This window comes from Dromiciops gliroides, chromosome 2, assembly GCF_019393635.1.
Source record: "Dromiciops gliroides isolate mDroGli1 chromosome 2, mDroGli1.pri, whole genome shotgun sequence".
In the NCBI taxonomy this organism is placed as follows: domain Eukaryota; kingdom Metazoa; phylum Chordata; class Mammalia; order Microbiotheria; family Microbiotheriidae; genus Dromiciops; species Dromiciops gliroides.
Genome location: NC_057862.1, coordinates 490,917,356 through 490,942,335, shown reverse-complemented (window position 1 = coordinate 490,942,335; position 24,980 = coordinate 490,917,356). Strand labels below are relative to the sequence as shown.

The window sequence follows — 24,980 nt, the reverse complement described above, 5'->3', positions numbered from 1 at the left end:
TCAAATTAGCTTCAGTGACTTGTCAGTGGCCACATAACTGCTAAGTGTCAGAGACAGGATTTAGAATGCTGCTCTTCCTGATTCCAAGTCCAACACTTTATCAACTATATCGTATTACTTCCTCCATATTTGCTTTCCAACATACCCTCCACATTCTGGTCCTGCGGATATTTGGAGAGAGCAGCGAGGTTTCCCTTTAGCCTTCTTTTCTCTCTCTAGGCTAAACATCCTTGGTTGCTCTGTCCTGTCTTCCTAGATGCATTATAGCAGAAAGACCATTAGACCTAGAGTCAGACTAACCGTGTAAAGTTGAAAAAGTTCTTTCATTTCTCTGAGGGCCTCTTTTGTTTTGTTTTGTATTTTTGTTTTTGTTTTGTGGGGCAATGGGGATTAAGTGACTTGCCCAGGGTCACACAGCTAGTAAGTGTCAAGTGTCTGAGGTCGGATTTGAACTCAAGTCCTCCTGAATCCAGGGGCAGTGCTCTATCCACTGCACCACCTAGCTGCCTCCTCTGAGGGCCTCTTTTATAGAATGGGAATAATATTTAGCCTAACTGTCTTACAGGATTGTGACAAAAGTATTTTGTGATGTTTTGAACACATATGGTGATTATTAGTGTTTTTTCATTATTACTATTTTCACAGCCTATTTCTCTTAACTTTATTTTTGTAACCAGAAGTTAAAAAGAGCTTTCAAAAAGCAACTTTTTATGCTCTTCTCACCCTAGAACATCCTTTGCCATGCTGGCCCCCTTTTCCATTGGAAGGAGTGGGCTCCTTTCAAGGCCTACATTTGGGAATGGTCCCAGAATAGCTATGTTCAGAGCTTTATCCACTGTGCCACCTAGCTGCCCCCTGAATACTCCCATTTTAAAGACAAGGAAACAGACCAGGAGAGGAAATGTGACTTGTCCAAGGCCACATGGAATGTTAGTGACAGAGTAAGGACTAAAACTCAGGTCTCTTGATCACCACTACCCTGATCTTTCCACTCTACCACATTGTATTTGTGAAATACAGGAGATTAACATTTATAGCTTCCATTTAAAGTGTGTTTGTGGTAGAGACACACACTCACATGTATCAATGAGTAATCATTTATAACTTTTAATTCAGGATAGCATAGGTCAAGAACATAATTGCTATGACCCTATATTGAGTTCAATTCCACAAATATTTCCTGAGTAACTGCTATGTGCAAGGCCTTGTGCTAGGGGAGAGATAGAGTCCTTGCCATCAAGGAACTCACAGTCTAGTAAGTTAAAAAAAAAAAAAACACAAATAGGATTTTGCCACTGTGTCCTCAGGAGGATACCTTCTCCTCTCTCTCTTACAGTTTCCTTTTATGTATTGTCTTCCCCCACTAGATTGTGAGCTCACTGAGGGCTGGGACTGTTACTTTTTTGCATGTATTTGTGTCCCTGCTGTTGTTTGTCCTTCATTCTCAGAGGATCATGACATTAGGGTCATGTCATGACTTATAGTGAATTGGATTTAAGTGAGGGAGGATTGTGTAAGGTCACCAACCTCACTCTCTCCTCCAGAGCCATCTAGGTCCAGTTGCAAGGTATACATCAGGAGGACTGGAGATGGCCCCAGATGTTTAAGGGTTAAGTGGGGTTAAGTGACTTGCCCAGGGTCACACAGTAAGTGTCTGAGGTGAGATTTGAACTCTGGTCCTCCTAACTTCCAGACGAGTGTTGTATCTACTGTGCCACCTAACTGCCCCATATTTGTGTCCCTATCACTTAGCACATTTCTTAGCACATAGTAAGCAGCCTGCTTGCCTGCTCAAATTGCCTCATCACTTCCAAATGAACTCATTTAGCACTAAATTAAACAGACATGATTGGCAAACCAGATCCAGCAGGGTTATTACTGCTAGATTTTTATTAGCAGGTTTAAGTACAATAGGGATTTGAGAACAAACTAGCATCCTGCAATTTCTATTTCAGAGAGATAAACATTCCTTCCCAGGATTAGCAGGTTAATTTTGGATTGTCTTGCTCTTTGAGCTATGAGATGAATGTGAGTCATGCCTGGGAGTTTGCAAAGAGATCCATAGAATCTTTCAAAAGAGAGACTGAGAGGAGATTGCACAAAGTTGAGCAGCAGCAGTCTCAGTGAGAAGACATCGTCTCCAGTCCCATTGGAGATGAATAGAAAAGAATGTGAAAAAAAATAGATTAGGAGTTGCAGTGTAGCCTTAAAAATCTGAACTGAGTCGAGCACTAACTTACTCTGTGACATTTAGCAAACCACTCAATCTCTTTGGACTTCAGTTTTCTCATCTTTGAATTTTGAGAATTAAACTCACTGACCTATAATGTTCCTTTCAGTTTCACATTCTAAAAGATAATGAATAATTATATTTTTCTTGAGACAACTGGGTGTCTCAGCTCTGTCCTGACACTTCACTAATTTCTTGTCTGCTAAAGGGGTTATCTCATTTGGGCCAAAAATTCTGAGAACACTGGGCATGAGACCTATTTAATTGTAAGCTTATCAGGTACATTTTGGGATATGGAAAAGATAATGCTTGTTTAGGGCAGCTAGGGGGCATAGTGGATAAAGCACTGATCCTGGATTCAGGAGGACCTGAGTTCAAATCCGACCTCAGACACTAGCTGTGTGACCCAGGGCAAGTCACTTAACCCTTATTGCCCCCCCCCCAAGATAATGCTTGTTCTTCTGTTCAGAAAGATCCAGGAATGAGATGACATAAGGGAGGATACCTATATAGTTAAATTCCCAGTTAACTGTTCCCTAATTAACCAATAAACTTTAAAATGAGCTTTAATATGCCGAATTTTTAGGGAAAAGAAGCAAAGGACAGAAATAATCAGTATGTTATTTAACCAAAAACATAAAAATCCCCACCCCAAAATCTGGACAACGAAACAGTGTACGTCCTTCCCTATTTCCACTTCTTCCTCTTTCTATTACACCTTCATCTCCACCTCCACCTACATTTCCTTATTCTCTATCTCCACTTGTATCTTCAAGTCCACTACTCTCTTTCTCCCTGTTTCTGTTTTTACTGCCCTTTCTTTCTGCTTTTCCCTCTGGTGGGCAGCTAGGTGACCCAGTGGTTAGAGCACTGACCCTGAAGTTGAGAGAACCTGAGGTCAAATCTCACCTCAAACACTTACTAGCTGTGTGACCCTGGGCAAGTCACTTAACCCCAATTGCCTTAAATATCTGGGGCCATCTCCAGTTGTCCTGATGTATATCTTGCCACTGGACCCAGATGGCTTTGGAGGAGAGAGTGAGGTTGGTGACCTTGCACAGCCCTCCCTCACTTAAATCCAATTCATTGCAAGTCATGACATCACCCCATGTAATGGTCCTCTTCAAGAACAAAGGACAAAAAGCAAACTTTTCCCTTTCCATTTCTCTTCTTCCTCCTCCTCTTTCTCTTCTTCTCTTCCTCCTCTTTTTCCTTTTTCTTTTCCTCCTCCTCATCATCTCCTCTTCTTCTTCCTCTTCTCCTTTTCCTTCCCGGAGTGTTTATTCCCTACTCATTTCTAAGCTCCCTGAGGGAAGGGAATATATTTTATTCACCTTTATATCTCATCAGCTACTAGAACATGGCTTTATACAGAATAGGCCTTTACTAAATATTAGGGTATTGCTTGATTCATGGCTCAGAGACCCTAAGAGATGTCCAATCATCCTTTCTACTGCCCTTGAGCTAGATCTCGTCCATCTTTGTACTTTTATAATGTTTTGTACAGTGTCCTACATTAAGCAGGTACTTAATAAATATTTGTTGATGAATGTGTGAATGAAAGAATGAATCAAAGACATACCAATTGATCAGAGCACTATCTAAGGAGGGGAGAACAGGGCTTTGCCCCAACGTACCAGGAAGTTCTATATATTTCCCATTTGAAGCCAACCTTTATGATTAATTGGTTTTCTTTGTTTGCTCAAAGCTTGTCATTTCTCACAACCCAGTAATCTACTTTATAGCTATGTAGCATCTGCCTAGTCTAGAAGCAATTCTTTGAGGACAGTAAGCCCTATGGACAAAGACACAAGTTCAGCAATAACCTTAACAACACTGTGTGATAGAGTAGGGAAGATTTGCCTTAGTTTTATGAAATGGAATAACTAGTCACCAACAGGTCCTATGACTTGATTGAGATTTTATCTCCACTTCTGCTGATGCCTGAAAACCTCATGATTCTCTTAGGGAAGCCTCTGGTTTCCTGCAAGTTCATGTTTTATTCGTTCCATAAACATTCATTCAAGCATTTGGAGCACTGTACACAGTTCAGATACAACTCAGTTCCTGCCTTTGTAAAAGTCACAGTCTATTGAATCTTAGATTTAGAATTGTAAGGGAATTCAGAAACTACCTGGTCTAACCCCCTCACTTTACATATGAAGAAATTGAGGCCCAGAGAGGTTAAGTAACTTGATCAAAGTCACACGGATGGAAGTGTTACTGGTGAGATTTGAAGTCAGGTCCTCTAACTTGTCAGTGAGTGGTTCATCCCTTTGCCCCCTCCCCTCACTTGCCTCCTTTACATTAGATGCATGAAAGAAATAATACAAAACAATGTGATCACAGAGATAAGCTCATTACCAGATAGGGAAGGAGGAAGAAATGAGGCACAGTGAAACAGCATCAGTCACAATGAAGCACAAAGGAAAGTGGGCTCATAATCTTTTAGTTTAAAAAATAAAGTTCTCTCCCAACAACTCTGTGAGGTGGATAGTACAAGGACAGATGAAGCAAATAGGTTCAAGTATAGATTCAGACATACACTGGCTGTAAGACCATGGATAGGTAAGTTCAAAGAGTTGTTGTACCATGGAAAGAACACTAGACTAGAAGTCAAGAGACCTATTTTCTAGTTCTGACTGTAACTAATAAATTGGTTGACAGCTCAAGCAGCTAATGACTGGGCAAACAATATGACTGGGGATTATTGCTTTTATCCTTTTCCTTTCCCTCCCCTTCACTGATTTAGGATAATAGATTTGCGGGTGGAAGGAACTTGAGAGGCCATCTATATAGATGAGATATATATATCTATATATACACAATATAGATGAGAAAACTGAGACCCAGAAAAGCGCTATCTAGCCAAGATTCAAATGAAGTTTCTATGACCCTAGAGCCAGAGGGCTTGCCACTGTACTATAGTGCTCTTCCAATAAGAGAAGTTCCAAGTAGCCATCTGACTTGGTGAAGTCTTTGTGATCCTGGAAATGCTAGGCTATGGCAGAGGTTAATAAATCTTTCCACTTTCCTTTTCTGATTACTTACTGCTCCAAGTGTCCCTCACCAACTACTTCAAAAGGAACCATCTGGGAGGAAGTTCCAGATGGTGCCTAGGAACAATCCTACAACACCCCCTCCCCCATGCCCAAATGATTTAAGGATGTAAGTCCTCTTTATTGGAAAAAAAAAAACTTCACTCAGCAATTTAGGTAAATATCTATCAGTCACTAGTATTAATTTTACAAGTGATTAAAGGGAGAAAGATTCCCATGAGATGAATTTGTCATGATAACCCGATAACTTACTTAGAGCAAATTCAAAGGAACTTTTATAGTAAAAGCATTAAGAGAAAAAAAAAAGAAATCTGGTGGGAAGGATGAAATATGAAGTCTTCATGGTTTTTAATTAGCTGGCCTCACTTTACAGATGAGGAAACTGAGGCACAGTTTTTTTAAGTGACATCCCTAGGTCTCATAGATAATAAGTGTCTGAGACAGGATTTTAACTCAACTTCAAAATTTTCCTTCAAAGCACTGGCCCTAGATAAAGGATACCTTCTAATTCATGCATTAATTTTTTTTAAATCATAAAAGTATTTTATTATTTCCCAGTTACATGTAAAGATAGTTTTCAATGTTTGTTTTTATAAGATTTTTGGTTCCAAATTTTTGTTAGGTAGCAATACAGCACTACTTGTTCAGCCATTCCCCAACTGATGGCCATTCCAAAGATTTCTAATTCTTTGCTACCACAAAGAGAACTGCTATAAATATTTTTGTGCATGTGGGTCCTTTTCCCTTTTTTATGATCTCTTTGGGATACAGACCTAGTAGTGGTATTACTAGGTCAAAGGGCATGCACAGTCCCATAGCCCTTTGGGCATGGTTCCAAATTGTTCTCTAGAATGGTTGGATAAGTTCACAACTCCACCAACAATGTCATGCATTTATTTTGGGGGGGGAAAAAAACCAAACCAGCCACATCTTTTGTCCACAGTAGTAATAGGCTGACATTCTGTTTTCTTGAATCCACACTTTTGCTTTGTGCAGTCATACCCTATTCCTGGAGTGTTTACCCTTCTCACTGGGTAGAACACTGGCCCTGGAGTTGGGAGGGCCTGAATTCAAATCTGACTTCAGACACTTGACACTTACTAGCTGTGTGACGATGGGCAAGTCACTTAACCTCGAATGCCTCAAAACATCTGGGGCCATCTCTACTTGTCCTGATGTATATCTTGCAATTGGACCCAGATGGCTCTGGTGGAGAGAGAGAGGCTGGTGACTGCACAGTCCTGCCTCACTTAATTCCAATTCATTGCAAGTCATGACCTCAACTCCTGATATCATGGTTCCCTTCAAAAACAAAGGATGAACAACAAAAACCACCCTTCTTACCCCTGATTATTGCAAGTATTATTATTATTATTGAAGTATTATATATTATTGAAGTACCTCCTTATTACTCCTTTCAGGAAAGATCTCTCCTTCCTGTGAACTTTCATAAAGCCCACTGAGCCCTTCTTGCTCTTTCTAAAAATTACTTTTATTAAAGTTAAGAAATAACTTTTATAGTTACTTATTTATGTTCATAGTTTAGCTCCCCTACTAGCCAATAAGTTCCTTAAAGGTAGACTCTATAGTTTTGTTAGGTAGCAATACAGTGCAGTAGAAAGAATACTAGGCTTGAAATCAGGAGTCTTGAATTCAAGTGCCAGCCACAAATAAGTACTAGTTGTGTCATCTTGAATTAACTTCTCTCAGTCTTATTTTCATCATTTGTAATTTGGGGATAAGGCTTGTAATAATCCTCATTAGGTTGTTGTAATGTATTAATTATATAATATAGAAACATTATATATTTAATATCATATATCTTTGTATCCATCTGTCCAATGTCTAGCTATAGAGGGAAGAGCCTTGTAAATATTAAGTGTTCCAGGGCAGTGGATAAAGCACTGGCCCTGGATTCAGGAGGACCTGAGTTCAAATTCAACTTCAGACACTTAGACACTTACTAGTTGTGTAACCCTGGGCAAGTCACTTAACTCTCATTGCCCCACCCCAAAATATTAAGTGTTCAATAATTTGTTGAAAAAATGAATGTGTGAAAAAATAGGACTTGCAAATAAACCACAAGTTCCATTTATATAGAGAACATTCTATATAGCTTTAATCAAAGCAAAACAAAACTCTCTCTTTCCCACCAACTCTCTGGGATTTGCCAATTTCCTTCTAGCAAAAGTTGCACAACTGGTAAATCAGGAATCAAAAGAGGAAAGATTCCTGAAGGGGTGGTGGAAGAAAAGTGTGAGACCCAGATCCTGCTCTTCTCCCCAAACTGGCATTTTCCAGTGGAAATTCCTGAGGGCAGACAAAGGGAGAATTGGGAAAAAATGACTTCGGTGTCAAGAATATTGACGGATCCCTAGAATATATCTACTAGCAGCATTTAATAGTCCTCCAGAAAGCTTTGAGGTTAATAATAGGTCTCTACCTTGCATTTCACCTAATGATCTTGTAATGCACAATTACCATTAATTAAATGGTAATTGGGCTCTTATTGAATAAGGAAGTGTCTCTCCTTTATATTAGAGAAAGAAATCTAAGATCTAGCTGGATAAAATGAACACATAGGCATTTGAAGGCAGTGCTCTATCCTGGAAATGCAACGCACAAATTTCTGCTGAACTGATAGAATGTAGCAAGGAGAGTTAGTGAGTGTTAGTTTAGCCTTAGCCATATTAAAAAACAGTAATACCTACATTCATATACTTTGTCGTCTGAAATTTTGTTACCTCTTGTATGCCTAGTTTGTTATTGTTGGCAACAGTACTTTCTTCCTGTCTCCCCGGTGCTTACAGAGTCCTAGAATTTAAGATCTAGTCCCTTGGCTGACATTGAGGCCAAGGAAAAGAGGTCTGTCTAATCCTTCTCCCTTCTTCCTACAGACCTTCTCCCTGCCCTGCCCCCATGATAGCCCTTCAAATACTGGGAGGAAATTAACATGTCCCCAATCTTCTCTCCACATTAAAATTTCTCAATTCTTTAATCCTCCTGGGATACAATCTCTAACCCTCTCATGGTCTTGTGGACTGTTGCATATTGATTGCCTTCCAGTTTATCAGTGTCCTAAAAAGTATTTACCAGAATTTAACACAATACTCTAGATATGTTCTGATTAGGCTAGAGGATGAGGGATTATCATCTTCATAGTCCTTGACTCTCTATTCCTTTCTATGTAGCCTGTGCTCTCAGTATTTTGGGCTACTATGTTGTATTCCTCACTCATTTTCTGTTTGGAGTCTGTTAAAATCCCTGGATCTTTTTCACCCCCACATGAGTATACTCCCCTGGTTTTCCTCTTACTTGTCTGACTACTTCTTTTCAGTCTCCTTTACTGGATTTTCATTCAGGGTGGGTCTACTAACCACTTCCATCTCCCAAGGCTTTGTCCTGGGCCTTCTCTCTATATATTATTTCACTTGATCTCATCAGATTCCATGGATTCAATTATCATCTCTATGCAGATAATTCTCAGATCTATTTATCCACCCCCAATATCTCTTCTGATCGCTCTAGTCTCACATCTCCAACTGCCTATTGGACATCTCAAACTGGATGTCCCATAGATAGCTTACACTTAACATATAAAAAAAGCCTGAACTTATTATCCCCCCCCCAAAAAAAAAACCTGTCCCCTTTTCCTAACTTTCCTAAAAGGTTGAGGATACCACTAGTGATCTTCTTAAAGTATAGTTCTGATTAAGTCACCTTCCCAGCCCACCCCACTCCCCCTTCCTTCTCTATTCAATAGACTCCCTATTACCTCTAGGATCAAATATAAAACCCTCTATTTAGCTTTTGGGGGGGGTGAGGAAATTGGGGTTAAGCGACTTGCCCAAGGTCACACAGCTAGTGTTAATCGTCTGAGGCAAGATTTGAACTCAGGTACTCCTGACTCCAGGGCCTTTGCCCTATCCACTGTACCACCTAGCTGCCCCCCTATTTAGCTTTGAAAGCCCTTCACAATGTCTCTTCCTACTTATCTAGCCTTCTTACACCTTAGTCCCCTCTATATGCACTGTGATTCAATGACCCTTGTTTCCTTGCTGTTCCTGGTTGAGGTGTGCGCTACACTCCATCTCTTGGCATTTTCACTGGCTGTCCTCGAGGTCTAGAACTCTCTCCCTCCTCACTTCCACCTCTTTGGTTTCTCTTAGATTCCTTTCCATCTCAGCTAAATTCTCCCTTAGTGCAAGAAACTTTTCCAGATCCTCTTAAGTGTACTAATGCTTTCCCTTTGGGATTATCTCCAATTTATCCTGTATATATTTTCCCACTGTTGTCTTCCTCCTAGACTGTGAACTCCTTGAGAGCAGGAGCTGTTTTTTGCCTTTCTTTGAATCTCCAGGGTTTAGTACAGTGTTTGGCACAGTAGGTGTTTGATAAATGCTTGTTGATTTGATTTGCTCTGGGTTTCACAGCTAGTTAAATGTGTGAGGCAGAATTACAATTCTGGTCTTTCTTATTCCAAATCCACCACTCTACATATACATGTATACATGTTTCACCCAATAGAATGTAAGCTTCTTGTGGACAAATGGGGCTTTGTTTCGGTTTCTCTATCTCCAACACCCATCACTGTGATTGGCACCTAATAAGCTCTCAATAAGTACTTGAAGAATTAAGTTGAATGCCTATTAAATTTCATCCGATTAGATCAATCAGTTAACTAGCATTTATTAAGCACCTATGCTCAATGTGCTAGGCACTGCACTAAGTGCTAAGGATATCAAAAAAAAAAAAAAGGAAGAAGAGGAGGAGGAGGGGGAGGAGGGGAGAGGAAGAGGGGGGAAGGGGAGGGGGGAAGGAGGAGGAAGTCCCCTGCCCTCAAACTTAGAGTTTAATGGGGGAGACAACAGGCAAACAATTAGGTGCAAGACAAGATATAGACAGTATAAACTGGGGGTGGACTTAGAAGGAAAGCACCAACATCCCAACCAGTCAAGACTTTTGCCAGGCAGATGACTAGGAAATTTAAAGCATTTTAGAAAGTCGAGTGGCTGTTACTAACCAGCTGCCAAAAGCTCCTCTCCCCGCGGAGAGAGGAGGGGCGTATAGGAACACAACTATTCCGGAACAGAATATTCAGGCAGTTAGTTTCCGACCGGTGCTATTCTCACGCGTCCCTCTCAGGACTTCCGGAATCTCGGCTGCGGAAACTTGGATTCTCCGAGTAACGGGAGACTGTGGTTCCGCTATGGAAACTGAGGAGGCGGTGAGGACTAAAGACCGGATTGGGATGGAGATGGAGGGAGAGAGGGGGCTTGCGGGGACTAATCAATCTACTGAGGACCTCGAGGCGGGGCGGGGCGGGGGAGGGTGCAGAATCCGGCGGTACCGTGGGGGAGAATTGCGGAGAGCTCGGGCACTTTTTAAGTGATGCGGGCACATAGTAGGCACTTAATAAATGTTCATTGATTGATTGTAATGGTAAAAGTTTTTCAACTTTGTGCCATTGGAATTATCTGTTTTTTCCTTCTCTTTTGATCATCTCTATCTTTTAGTTGAGAATTCTTTCCCTAGCCATAATTGTGAAAGGTACCTGGTCTGGTTTTCTTCTAACTTTTTTATGGTGTAACCTTCTATATTCAGTTTGAGATTATCGTGGTATTGTGGTGTAAGATGTTTGTCTGTATCCAGTCTTTTGTCAAACTTTTCCCAGCATTCTTGTTGTAATAGTTTTTGTTGTTGTTGTTGTTGTTGTTTTTTGGTGAGGCAATTGACTTGCCCAGGGTCACACAGCTAGTAAATGTTAAGTGTCTGATGTGAGATTTGAACTCGGGTCCTCCTGAATCCAGGGCCCATGCTCTATCCATTTCGCCACCTAGCTGCTCCCTGTAATAGTTTTCATCAGTAATTCCATTATCAGGCTCATGCTAATCACCTAAAAGAGAAGACTTCAGCTTTTCAAATCATCCGCCCCATACTTGATAATCTCACAGTCACAGAATTTGAGAGTGAGAAGGGACCCTATCAGCCATCCAGTCCAACCTGTCCGTGAAAGGAGTCTGGGCTATAATATGCCAAACAAGTGGTCCAGCTTCTGCCTGAAGTTCCCCAAGTTGGGGGTGGGGAACACATCACTTATCAAGGTGCAATCCATCTCCTTTTTCTGTATGGCTCTAATTTTTAGGAAGTTTTTCCGAATATCTGTAGAATGGACCTCCTTAACATCTGGATTTTCATGCCTCACTCTAGATTTATGGTGGCATCTCTTAGAACAAGACCAGAGAGACAATCTTCCCAAATCTGCTACTCTCTCAGTCCCCTTTTCTTTGTCAGAGCCTCTAGTTCATGTTCTCCTACTTAGCTATGCCTCTTTGAATAACTAAACGAAGTATACAATAATGGAAAATGCACTATCTAGGTTTAAATTTGAGTTAAATATATTAAATGCATATTCTTTTTCCTCTTCTCTCACAGAGAGACTTTAATGAACGCTGTACACAATGTGCTGCTGTTTCCTGGGGACTTACTGATGAAGGAACATATTATTGCAGATCTTGTCTCAATGTTACAGAGGTGAGTAGTAGATATTTTAAGAAATAAGTTTGCTTACATTTAAAAATTCTTGTCCTGAATTTAAAATGTTGAAATATGATTTGTAGAGTTTTATAGATGAACATCTAAATGTATTTCTTTAAATCTTCAATCACGTCATTCAAAAATATATTTTCATTAAAATTTAGGCATTAGGAGAATTGTGAATTAGATTTAGGACATTGTCTTAAATTATATTGAACCAGATTCTGCCAAATGTTTGAAATGGTTCTACTTAACTACTGAACATTAGTATCCTTCAAGAAAGACATTATCTTAGCTTCCCTCAAGGAAGAGACTTTAAATCTCCTAAAGTGATCTACAGTTTGATGTTGTTTTAGTCTAGGACCTTTGATTTTATTGATGTGGGGAAATACCTGTTATGGAAGATCCCTCCAGTGAAGCAGATCAGCAAGTCATCTGTAATATATATTTATAGGAATTTGCCTGAGGCAGTGAGAGATTACATGGTCATAGGGTCATACAGGTAGTTTGTCAAAGTACAGACATGAATCTGGACCTTCTAGAATTGAAAGCCACAATGCGCCACACTGCTTTTGTACATAGAAGGTACTTAATAAATGTTTATTTTAGCATTCTTGGAATTAAACTCTGGGACTCAGAAAAAATACATTTTGTACTTTTAGGATGATCTAACTTTAGTTATTAATACTATTAAAGGTTTTAAGTGTTATTCTAGATTGCTCCCTACATAGATAGCTGAGTTTGCTTAGTAGCTAAAAAGACTCCCAAAATGTTAAGTAGTATCTATAAGAATATTGGAAACAAAATATAAGTAGATCTCAAGTTCTTATAACCATTAGGAAACTTATATCTTAATCATGTGGCCAAATGTCTATATAAACTCTCCTTCCCTCCTTACTGTCTCCTTCAACAAACATTTATTGAGTACTTAATATGTATTAGTACTGTCCTAGGTTCTGGGATAGAAATTAGACAGTCCCTGTTTTTCAAGTGGCTTATATTCTATGGGAAGAAATAACATGTACACACATAAGTAAATACATCATACATATAAAATACTTTTTGGGTGGGGGTGTAAATCAGAAATAAGGAAAGGCCCTGTATAGGAAGAACTTGAAATTAAACTTGAAAGAAGTTAGGACTTCTAATGGGTGGGGATGTTTTGCATTCTAGGTATGGGGGGAATTAACTGGCACGTGTAAAGAACAGGAGAGAAATATAGAAAGATATATGAAGTAATGAAAAGCATGGCAACAAAATAAGAAAAAACCCAATAAGTTGACTAAAACAATTTAATAAACCCCCAAAGAACACTTAACTTTTTGCAAATATACAGGTGAATAAAATGGACAAAGAATAAATTGATTTTTGTTATTAAAATTTATATTGCATTATTTTTCAATCATAATGTTTGGATTTATGTATCTAGAAATACAGTCCATATTTAGTTTGTATTTGTTGAAAGTAACTCTTTTAAAAGTAAAAAAAAAAAGGGCAGCTAGGTGGCGCAGTGGATAAAGCACCAGCCCTGGATTCAGAAGTACCTGAGTTCAAATCTGACCTCAGACACTTGACACTTACTAGCTGTGTGACCCTGGGCAAGTCACTTAACCCCCATTGCCCCGCCAAAAAAATAAAAAATAAAAAAAAATAGAGAGAGATTCTTTGAGTAGTAGCATGGCACAGGGTACTTTTTGCTGGATTTGAATTCTGGCTTTGCTACTTTTTACTTGTGTGAATTTGGGTGAGTCGTTTTCCTTCTCTGGGTTTCAATTTTCTCTTTTATGAAATGAGGGAATTGGACTATAGATGTTCTGCAGATTGCCTTGCAGCTTTAAATTGATCATTTGATAGAGAACAATCAGCTAATCCACAAATGTTTATTAAGCGTCTCCAATATGTCATGTACTGTATTAAGTGCTGGGGAGACAAAGACATACATGAAACAGTCTCTGCCCTTAAGGAGCTTATCTACTTTAGGTAGAGACAACATGTACATATATACACATATACAACAAATGCAAGACAATTTCAGGGACAGTAAATATTCAATTGAGGGGATTCAGTCAAGTCATTGATTAGGAAGTGGCATTTGAGATGTACAAGAAGACACTAAGAGCATTTAAGGCCTAGGCAGCAACCTGTACAAAGGAGATAGATGTGATCTGTGAGAAGGACATGAAAGCCACTTGGGCTGGCTCATAAAATGTGTGAAGGAGAGCAATGTATGATAAGTTTGGAGCCAGGTTGTGAAGGACTTTAAGTGTCCAACAAAAGAGTTTGATTCTTTAGGTAATAAGGAATCGCTGGAGTTTATCAAGTCAGGGAATGACATGGTCAAATCAGTTCTTTAGAAGTGACTCTTTGGCAGCTTTGTGGAGGACTGATTGGAGTAAATATAGGAAGGAGGAAGGACTTGGGTCAGGTGGACTAATTAGAAGGCTTTTGTAGTAGTTAAGGTAAGAAGTCAAATGAATGCTTAAATTAGCATGGTAGCCTTGTAGGTGGAAAGGAGATACACGTGAGTGATCTCAAACTGCTGGAATGGACAAGACTTGACAGCTGCTTGGATACGTAGGGTTGGAACCCAAAGTAAAAATTTGCAATATTGAAACATTAGAGGTGATTCCAGTAAAAACCATCTAGAGATCCTTAATGTCACTACTTCTATTTAACAAAGCATTAGAAATAGTATAACATGACATTTACAAAGGGTTGTAAAGTTAGTAAAGCACATTGTTTCTCATTTGATTCTGCTGACAACTCTGTAAAGTAGGTATTTGGGTATTTTTGTCACTATTTTATAGATGAAGAATTGCCTTATGAAATTCTTTGTTCCCTTCTGTCTCTTTCCTCTTTGGCATTTCTGATTCTGCTCATTTCTTGGACCTTGCCACCAATACTCAGTTCCACACTTCACCCCAGGTTTAGATTAACATCTTTCATGAGAGAACCAGCAGGATAAACCTCTAAGGCTACTTTTCCTCATCCCCTTAGGCTTGTTTTTTTGGCTGTGCCTCTAACTCCATCTTATCTTCCTACTGCCCTCATTCAGATCTCCTATCTTAGATTCTCACACTGCTTGTCCCTCAAAGAACCTTCTTACCAAAACCTTAGCCCTACCGGAATCTCAGTCCTGGAACATATGAGCTGCCTACAATGCTTAGTTGCTGCACTGCTTAGCTGGTTTAGGAGAGAGAAGAGAGACTTCTCATTCCCAATGCTAATATTGCAGCAATCGGGGATGAGTTCAGGCATTCCAAGAGGTAACTCAATTTATTTCCACATAGAAACATTTGTATACTTGGTGTATGGTTCTGGAGTATTGAATGTCCTGTATTTTATGAAACAAACAAGCTTGTGTTCCACCCTTGGAAATCTGACCACGATGTATAATTATTTTTTTCTGTATAGGAAAATGTGCTATTGGTATCTAATGATTAAACAGACTTTTATATTGCAACCTGTTAATGCCAGCTTTGTGTCTGGCATATAGTAAGTGCTTATTAAATGCTTTAACTGACTGACTCTGGACTAGAGCTTTCTTTCCCTTTGGAAGGTTCTATAAAATCTGGAAAAAATTATTACATTCTCTTAATGGGAAAGTTTTCCTTTTTAGGAATATTTTAGATAACTTCTTCCTAGTAAGCATTTGGGGAACCAAGGGGTGGAATTACTGGGAACTGCTTTTGCTTTTTAACAGTATGTGGAAAGTGAAACTTTAATCATGGCAATCAGGAGGGAGAAAAAAGGAATCTTTTAGCTATATATTACCAAAAAACTCAGCAAAAAGACCCAGAAAAAATAACTATAGAATGTACAAAATATTTGGGAGTCCATCTAATGAGATACATACAGTTATCATATAAATACAACTATTCAGAAATAAGGACATCTCTGAAGGACCCTAACATACCCAACAAAAATCTCTATGTGTTGGGAGGCATCAGCAAAATTTCTTCATTGGTCCTGACCCCAAATGCAGGGTCTTTAATTGTACAATTCTGTTTTCTTTAGGCCCCAAACAATTTAGTTAAATCAGTGACCCAGGAATGAATATAAATAAAACTCTTGTCTGCTCTATCACTTAAGATGCTCTTAAATACTAGCCATGTGGCTCACGGCTTCATCTACTGGGAAGACTTGACCTTCCCTCCCCCTTCCATCTCTAAGGTTCTTTTTTGTTACTGGATTAATGGTTTTTGAGGTCCAGTTACATATATACCCTTCACATAATGGGCAGAGCAGTTTGTTTTGTTTTGGTTTTTTGGCCTAATCAGTGATTGGGCAGTGATTGGGAAACTTTCCTTAAAAGCTAGGTGCAGGGCAACTAGGTGGTACAGCGGTTAAACCACCGGCCCTGGATTCAGCAGGACCTGAGTTCAAATCCGGCCTCAGACACTTGACACTTACTAGCTGTGTGACCTTGGACAAGTCACTTAACCCTCATTGCTGCCCCCCCCCAAAAAAAAAGGCTTCACTAAGCCTTCTCTTCATCAGTAGAGACCTCTAAAAACATAGGTTCTATAGAATAATAAAGACTTAAGGAGAGAAACTGCTGGACAGCCTGCTTTAGGTCTTTCAAGGCCGTAACTTTTTTTGGGCCCCACTAGAGAGAGAGAGATTTGAGAGTAACTCAACACATGGGATCCATCAAGATACCTAGGTAGAGAATACAGATTGTACAGAACCCAGAATTCTGTGAAACTCTGAGCTCCCTTTTTAGATTATGAGGAAGCAAGTGTCAGTTACTTATGGACAGCTTTTGGAATCATCTTGATTCTCCCTATCCACTGTATTTCCAAACCTTAACTAAGCAGGCTAGACCCTAAATTTTCTTAAGACTTCATTTTTCCCATTCTTTTGTGAGCAGGTGAGAGCATCTGAAGTACCATCTGCTCTAAGACCTCTGCCAGTGGGGCCTCATCCAGTTCAGTGAACATTGGGCCATTAATATATTGGTGAACACCAATGCCTTCAAGTTGTAAGGCCTTATTCAAGTCTAACCATGAAATGATGGCAATACGAAGAATTCAAATAACCTTGAAGAAGGATGATCACCCTATCCTGATCTCCTTCCCTGCCAAAAGCAAATGGCTTCTGACTAACATTACCCACAGAAATAGAGAAAATGTTAGTGGCAAGATCATTAACTCTTACTACTTGCCCAGGACAGAAATGGCCATAGCAACCAGCATAACAATTTTATTTAGCTCCTGATAATCTGTCCAGTTCCTGTCCAGTCATTTTAGTTATCTGACTTTTCATGACTCCATTTGGGGGTTTTTTTTTGTTGGGTTTTTTTTTTTTTGGCAAAGGTACTAGAGTGGTTTGCAATTTCCTTCTCCAGCTCATTTTACAGTTGAGGAACTGAGGCAAACAGAGTTAAGTGACTTGCCTAGGTTCACACTGCTAAATAAGTGTCTGAGTCTGGATTTGAACTCAGGTCTTCCTGACTCCAGGCCTGGCACTCTATTTACTGTAGTACCTAGCCGCTCTAATAATCTACTGTAAGTCTTTAAGTACCATCTGCCTTCACCAGCCACACAAGATTCTTGCAAAAAGGGAATCTGTATGTATTCCAGCCTCCTCCATGACTATTAGTAGGGAAGAGCTATCTTTTGTGTTCTTGCACCCAACCCTGTTTATTTTAATTAATATTAGCTAAACAGGATGGTTCAGTTAGCTCCAAGGTCTTTGATTTTGCTCTACTCACAATAACTTCTTTCTTCTCACTGTCTTCTAAACCTTTTTTAGTGTGGTTTCCAGCTTTTATAGGGTCTCCTTTTTATCTCTCCCTACACATTTTATTTTTTAGAATTACCCCATCATACTCAGCTCAAGCCTCTCTTTCAAACTACCCAAATAATGATCATAAGAATACTGATATTTTCACATATAAGAAGTAAACAATTTGACTTTATTGAGTACCTTATAATTGGTCTTCAATGCTTACTTTATATTTCTCCAGGATGTTATATGTTGACTTTTCTCTTAAGTTCTGCTGTTTTTGTCATAAATACCTGAAAGTCTTTCAGTTCATTAAATGTCAATTTTTTTTTCATTCATGATGATACTTTGTTGAGTCTTAACCCCAGCTCTTTTGCTTTATGAAATATAATATTCCAAGACCTACAGTCATTCAGTGTGGTAGCTGCTAGGTCTTTTGTAATCCTTATTGTAGCTCCATGGTATTTAAATTGTTTTTTTCTTGTTGCTTCCAATATTTTCTCCTTAGCCTGGGAGCTTTGAAAGTTGGCTATGATATTCCTGTAAGTTTTCCTCTTGGGATCTTTTTTCAGGTGGTGATGGGTAGATTTTTTTTTTCTAGTTCTGCTTTGCCTTCTTGTTCTATAAATTTAGGGTAATTGTCCTTGATAATTTCTTGTAATATTGTATCAAAATTTTATTGGAATTTTCAAGTAGTCCAACTAGTCTTATATTTTTTTCTTCTTGATCTGTTCTCCACATCAGTTGTTTTTCTGTTGAGATGTTTCACATTCTCTTCTATTTTTTTCATTCTTTTGATTGTTTTATTATTTCTTGGTGTTTTAGAATGTCAGCTTCCCTTTGTCCGATTCTGGTTTTCAAGGAATTATTTTTTTTCTTAAGTTTTTGATTTTTTTCAAGTTGATTGACTTTTTTTTCATAATTTCCTTGATTTTCTTGGATTGCTCTTATTTTTTCCCCTAATTTTTCCTTGATCTCTCTCATTTGATTTTTAGTCTTTTAAAGAACTCTTTTTGTGCTAGGGACCATTTGACATTTCTCATTGAAATAGGAATGGCTTTTTTAGCTCCATTATTTTCCTCTGAAGATGAATGCAGATCTTCTGTATCTTCAGATTGGCTGTCTATCATTGGGTTCTTTCTTCTTTGCTTACTCATTTCTCTATATTAATTTTTGTTTTATTTCGTTTTTAGCAGTCCTGAACTATGAGGACTGATTCCCCAAGCCTCAAGTTCTTCTTACCGTTATTTTCTGAGGTCTGTCCTGGGGCTCAATCTTGGGCTTTTTTCTCTACTCCTAAGCCATCTCTTAGGAATCCCAGCCATGCTGTCCCGCAAATGATCTTGCTTCCAGTAGTCCCTGTGGTGGCTGCAAACTACAGCTATCCTCTCTGCCCTAGAACTGAAACCAGGGACAAATGCCCACAGCCAGCAAGGTCCCTGCCCCTCTGCTACTACATTCACCAAGTTGGTGCTAGCTCCTTCTTCCCCGAAGCAGCAGTCACAGCCCAGGACATGGCCTGATCAGCATAGCTGTACTTGACATCCCTTGACAGTGGAAGGTCATTTAATCTTCCTTCTTTCTTCCTTTCCTCCCTTCCTCTCTTCCTTCCTTCCTCCCTCCTTCCTTCCCTCTCTTCCTTCCTTCTTCCTTTCCTCCCTCCCTTTCTTCCTCCTTCCTTCCCTCTCTTCCTTCCTTTTTCTTTTCCTCCCTCCTTCCCTTCCTCCCTTCCTTTCTTCCCTTTCTTTCCTCCTTTCCTTCTTCCCTTGCCCCCCCTCCTTCCCTCCCTTTCAGTCTTTTGGTGTCTTGACTTAGTTTTTGGTTTTGTCTCCTTTTCCTTCTTGCACAGTTCTGAATCCTAATTTGACTCTGGTCCTTTACTCTGAACCCTGATAGTTGAAACTCAGATATTGGTGATGCTAGTGGAAGGCCTTCTGACAGACCCTACATGCCTTGCTCACTAGGTGCCACCCTGGCCCTTTTTCCTACTATGACTCAGATACAGATTGCCAGGGTACTACACTCACTGCCTTTGCGCTGAGGTGCCTGGGTGCAGATAGAGCCTGTGCGGTGGCCCATCTTTTGCTGTACCTAATTGCTTTCTGCAGGACGCTTGCAGTATTTTTGTGCAATTCTGGACTATATGGAGGAGCTTAAAGCTATTTCTCTGGCATTATCATTGTCCCTTTTGGTGCATAAAAATAACCTCTGAGGTATTTATTTGTTTTTAGATTTTTTTTTTATTCTGACAAACACTAAAAGGTGCATTTTCATAAAACAGATCACAAAAAGGATTTTATATGAAACCCTGAATCTTCATTTTATAATGCTTGCTCTTTGAAAAAAAAAATATAATAAATTCTAAATTACTTTTCACAATTACCCTGTTTGTCTTTGCTTTTTTTCTGTTCTCTTATCTGCATTTTAAAACATGTTACAATAGTGTGTTTTTTTATTACTACTGCTAACTGTTTTGCTTCCCCAATAACTGAGGAAAAGAAAGGTAAAAAACAACTCAGTAACAAAATAAGCACAGTCAAGCAAAATGAAGCTACCCTCTAGCTATGTCCAAAACCAAATGTCTCAGGATCTTATGTTCCTGATAATGTGGTTCATCATAGATCCTCTATTGTTTGGTCATTGCATTGGTCAGAGTTCTCAAGTTTTTCTTTTTCTTTTCAATGTTGTTATTTGTTGTTTTCTTGGTTCTACTTCACTTTTCATCAGCTCATACTCCCCAGTATTCTCTGAAATCATCTCTTTTCCCTAAATGTCTAAGAGGCACTTTAAGACACATCTTTGGTTTCTAGATGTTTTCCTTTCTTTTTTATTTTACTTCTTTCTATCCCTCCTTCAGGATCAGGAGGTTCAACTGAATCAGACCTTTGTGCAAATGTCAGGCTCTACACTCTGCTGTATCTTTGGATAGAATAGTGGGCTTTGTTTGGTTTCATTTTGGACCCTCTGGGTTTTTGTGCTCTCCTGAGTCAATTCCTCGCTCCAATGGATCTTTGAGTTTTAGAGTGCTGGATATTCAGATTATCTCTAGTGTCTCAGGACAGAGTGTTAGGGATCTCTGAATCCCTGAACCTGAGTTGTCCTGGTTTGAGCCATGAGTCATTATGCTGAGCATCACTTTGCTGGTCACTCCAGGCTTCTACTTCCCAGGGCTTCCAAAGTTCCTACCCTGGGGCCTTCTGACAACTTTGGAGTATTCTCAGGGGATTCTTCTGGTCTTGCTGCTTCTGGACACAGAGCCTTGTAGGCTACACATATTCCATCTTGGGTCATACTGAAGCCCATTTTGCTTGAGAGCCTCCTTTCCTGTTGCACTTTGGGTTCTGGTTGACATTTTATGCAGTTCTGTCATGGAAGCTGTTACTGTATTTTCCCATTGAATTTGTTTATCTTTTAAGGTTTTGCTGGAGTAGGGGTGTGGCAGCTGGTTGATCTGCTTCCTATTCAAGCAGCTATCTTGGCAGGAACTGTTTCTGGGGTGTATGTGGGAGATCTGGGTGTCCTAACATTGCCACCATCTCTCCGCATTCTTCAGCTGAATTTGCAAGAGCAAATTCTTTCCCAGCCTATGAAACTCCCACTTTAAATTCTATATTCATTATCCATTGTTTTAATTATTTATTATCTTGCTCTTTAAATTTCCCCCTGCAAACACCTGATTTATTTGGTGATGAAAGCTAGTACACATTTTGACTCCCCACTGGAGGAAGTCATTCCCTAGAAGGTATTATCTTATTTTTATCATCCCTATCAAGTTCCCCAAACATTCATCACACTAACCCTACAGGCAGCTTGGAAGTTTTCTTCTTAACCCACTTAAGTTCCGATATACTCCAAAAAACATATTAGCTATAAGAAACCATGGTCTGTCTGATTAACGAGGACTACTGTTCTTTCATAGCAATCTTCTGACACTTAAAAAAATGGTTTTTATTATAAAGCAACCTCTGCTGGTTCCAACAGATATTGAGGCCTGTCCCAGGCCTGTCTAGAAATTCAGGCTCTTTATCCAAGTTGCCTTTTGTTTAGATAATGTGGAGCCAAGGTGAAATGTAAAAGTCCTAATGAACAGTCCAGTCCTATAAACTCCTGTATGTTCTGATGATGTTTAAGTATCAGTTTCCCCTTTTTTTAATAGTCTGTATCTGCTTTTCTCAGAGGCATAAGGAGGTTGAAAGTATTGCAGACTTTACACCTAACACAAAGATTCAAGCCATCAACAGAGGACTTAAAAAAAAAAGGAAACTTGGTATGTATACTCTTGATATGCTCATCAGCACTCTTTATAATCATATATATTATCATCTTGTTTAGTTTTCATTTAGAGGCATATGGGGTGTTCAAGAGAACTAGCACCTCTGGTGTGAGGGCTTGTAGAGCCTTTTTTCAGGGCTGCTCATCTACCTTTGGTGTTCACCTGATTCACCCAACTCTCATGTGTGACAAACTCTTGAAGTAGTATGGTGTGACCATGGGCAACTGTGTTAGTCTAGTCTTATTGAAACAGTGATCAGATGCTGGGGAAAAGCCAAAGAGAAAGTTACCAAAGGACCAATGGTGAACTTCTGCATATTCAACTCTTGGCTTCCTTCTATATTCCTTGAAATTCATCTGCTCTTGACATTATTCACATGTTTTGTGTGCATACTTGACAGAAAAGAAACAAATGTTTACTTGAAAAAATAGAATACAGAAATAATAAGACCTGTATTCCAAGGTATAAAGGAAATAGATTCGAAAAGGGTGAACCACAATTTTAAATTGTGCAGTAATATTGGTAGAACTGCTTCTTTGTCAAATGTTAACCATTAAGTTAAGAATACAAATAATTCGAAATATGTTCTTTGCCTTGTAGAGAAAGGCTGGGAGTGGTATGTCTGTGAAGGTTTTCAGTATATACTTTATCAACAAGCTGAAGCTCTGCTAGCCCTAGGAGTATGCCCCAAATTAAAGGTAAGTGCAGTAGAATGCATGTGATAACTTAACATTTTATTGTTTCTAGGCCAATAATACTCAGAGTGGAACTAAAGATTCTACTTTAGATTCTACTACCATAGAGCTATTTTTCTTATTGTCACTTGAATATTATACTTTTTCCCTGGAATGATACATGGCATGTTTCACCTTTACTTAAATTTCATATTCTCTAATTTTTAGTATTTGGAGTAGTTACATTAATTTCTTTGTAGTTGTCTTTTAATCAACAAGTATTTGTCATTAAGAGTAAACCGATATTCCTTGTATTACTAACTACTATGGGCCAAAAAAGGAGTCTACAGTATTAGTAAGAGAATAAGTACACATGAAATGATAGTAGGATAGTATAGTCAGGAAAAATAAAAGTCAGGTATTTAAAGAATACCTGCAGGGGCAGCTAGATGGCGCAGTGGATAGAGCACTGGCCCTGGATTCAGGAGTACCTGAGTTCAAATCCGGCCTCAGACACTTAACACTTACTAGCTGTGTGACCCTGGGCAAGTCACTTAACCCCAATTGCCTCACAAAAAAAAAAAAAGAATACCTGCAGAAGGAACTAAGAGAGATCTATATGGGCTTAAATGGTCAAGGAAAAGTTTGTAGATGAGTCTGCTAAAAACAAACTAGTCTTTAATAAGGATAAACAACAAGAAATCTCAGCAAAGGATGTCTTAAACTTTTGTTGAGTAAATATATGCTAGTATATTCTTTTAATGCATTTTATGGAAGTAAAATTTAAAGGACATTTATTTAAATCTTTGAACTACTAGAGACCTCCCTACATATAATAATTAACAATCACTAGATCACAACAGAAGAAAAAAGTTTAGGCATTATAAAGATAGTTTTTCCCTACTGCAATAACTCTGGAGTAAAAGAATATTTTACTTAATTGTTGTATATTTTTATTTTGACTTGCAGTGATGCAACATATCATTCCAGCCTGGTTAATACATTTTATTAGTTCTAGAATGACTATGGAAGTAATTTCTTTATTTATAATTGACATGGGGACACACCTTTTGGTAAAATCAATTAATAATAACCTATAGTGTAGATAGAGTGCTAAACTTGGAGTCCAGTTAGACCTGGGTTCAGATCCTGCTTCTGACACTAGCTGTGTGAACCTGAGTGAATTACTTAGCTTTCTGAGCCTAGATTTCCTCATCTCTGAAAGGAGAAAGTTGAACTTAATGACCTTTATAGTTAACTTCCAGCTGTAAATCTATGATCTTTTATCAAGCATTTATTGAGTAATTAATAAGTGCCTAAGACTGTTAATAACTTTTTTGGAAAAACAAAGCATAATATCATAGATGAATACGATATTGTTGTATTTTGGACTTAAAAGCATATCTGTCATAAATTGAACTTTTTTTTTCCTTCTTAGGATGAAGTATTGCATAATTTTTGGAAGCGTTACCTTCAGAAGAGCAAGCAGGCATATTGCAGGAAGCCAATTTGTTCCAATGATAATAAATCTGTAGTAAGTCTTAAGTTCAATAAACAAACATGAGAATTAACGAATTAGTTAACTAAGTAAAAAGTTTAAAAGTTGAAGGAAACAGAAGCAGGACAACTTTGAAAGAATTATGTTGAATTTATCTTGTACTTTTTTACTTCCATTCATGGGATTACAAAGAAATGTAAAACCTTTCTAACACATAATTGTAGTCAGATAAAACAAATTGCTATTTGGCTATGTCCAAAAATGTGTATCTTATTCTCTGCATTAGTACATCTTCTGCCCGTTATAAAATAAGTAGCATTGTTCGTTATCAGCTCTCTGTAATCATACTTGGTCATTACATTGATCAGAGCTGTTAAGTCCCGATAAGGGTGAATGATGAATTTCTTGAGGTCCCATGTATGCGAATTCATACTTTTTGAAGTTATAATTATCTAAATATGGTCATTGGTTCTATCCCAATGGAAATGTGCAGTGCAAATTTTAATAATATGACTACCTTAGGGAATTCTTTTTTTTTTTTTTTTGCGGGGCAATGGAGGTTAAGTGACTTGCCCAGGGTCACACAGCCAGTAAGTGTCAAGTGTCTGAGGCCGGATTTGAACTCAGGAACTCCTGAATCCAGGGCTGGTGCTTTATCCATTGCGCCACCTAGCCACTCTAGGGAATTCATTTTTCATACTAATTGAAACCTGGTTGTAAATTCATTTGATGTTCACTTCATTTCATTTCATTCCCAGCTTATCACATGACTCTCTTGACCTCAGTCTCCCAGTGACCTCATTTTGTCAACAGTTCTTACCCCTATGACTGCTTCCTCCAATTAGTGAATTTCTCCTCAGAATTTTCATATGATGAAATACCCTCACTAGCTATACTCACTTCAGACTTCACTCAACCTATAAATCCCCTATTTTTTCATCTCACCTCTTCAGCTCCATTTTTGATGTTGTCTTCTCCC

At 38.7% G+C, this 24,980-nt stretch overlaps 1 protein-coding gene across 1 annotated transcript in view; it reads left to right on the top strand.

The window, feature by feature from the left end:
• Positions 1 to 10,432: 10,432 nt before the first annotated feature.
• Positions 10,433 to 24,980, top strand: part of TAF1B (TATA-box binding protein associated factor, RNA polymerase I subunit B) — an 87,706-nt gene continuing 73,158 nt past the window's right edge. The window contains exons 1-5 of the mRNA XM_043988885.1: positions 10,433 to 10,516; positions 11,725 to 11,823; positions 21,733 to 21,823; positions 22,430 to 22,527; positions 23,942 to 24,037. Coding sequence (XP_043844820.1) covers positions 10,499 to 10,516; positions 11,725 to 11,823; positions 21,733 to 21,823; positions 22,430 to 22,527; positions 23,942 to 24,037 — 402 coding nt within the window. The 5' untranslated portion in view covers positions 10,433 to 10,498. The remainder of the gene's footprint in view (positions 10,517 to 11,724; positions 11,824 to 21,732; positions 21,824 to 22,429; positions 22,528 to 23,941; positions 24,038 to 24,980) is intronic.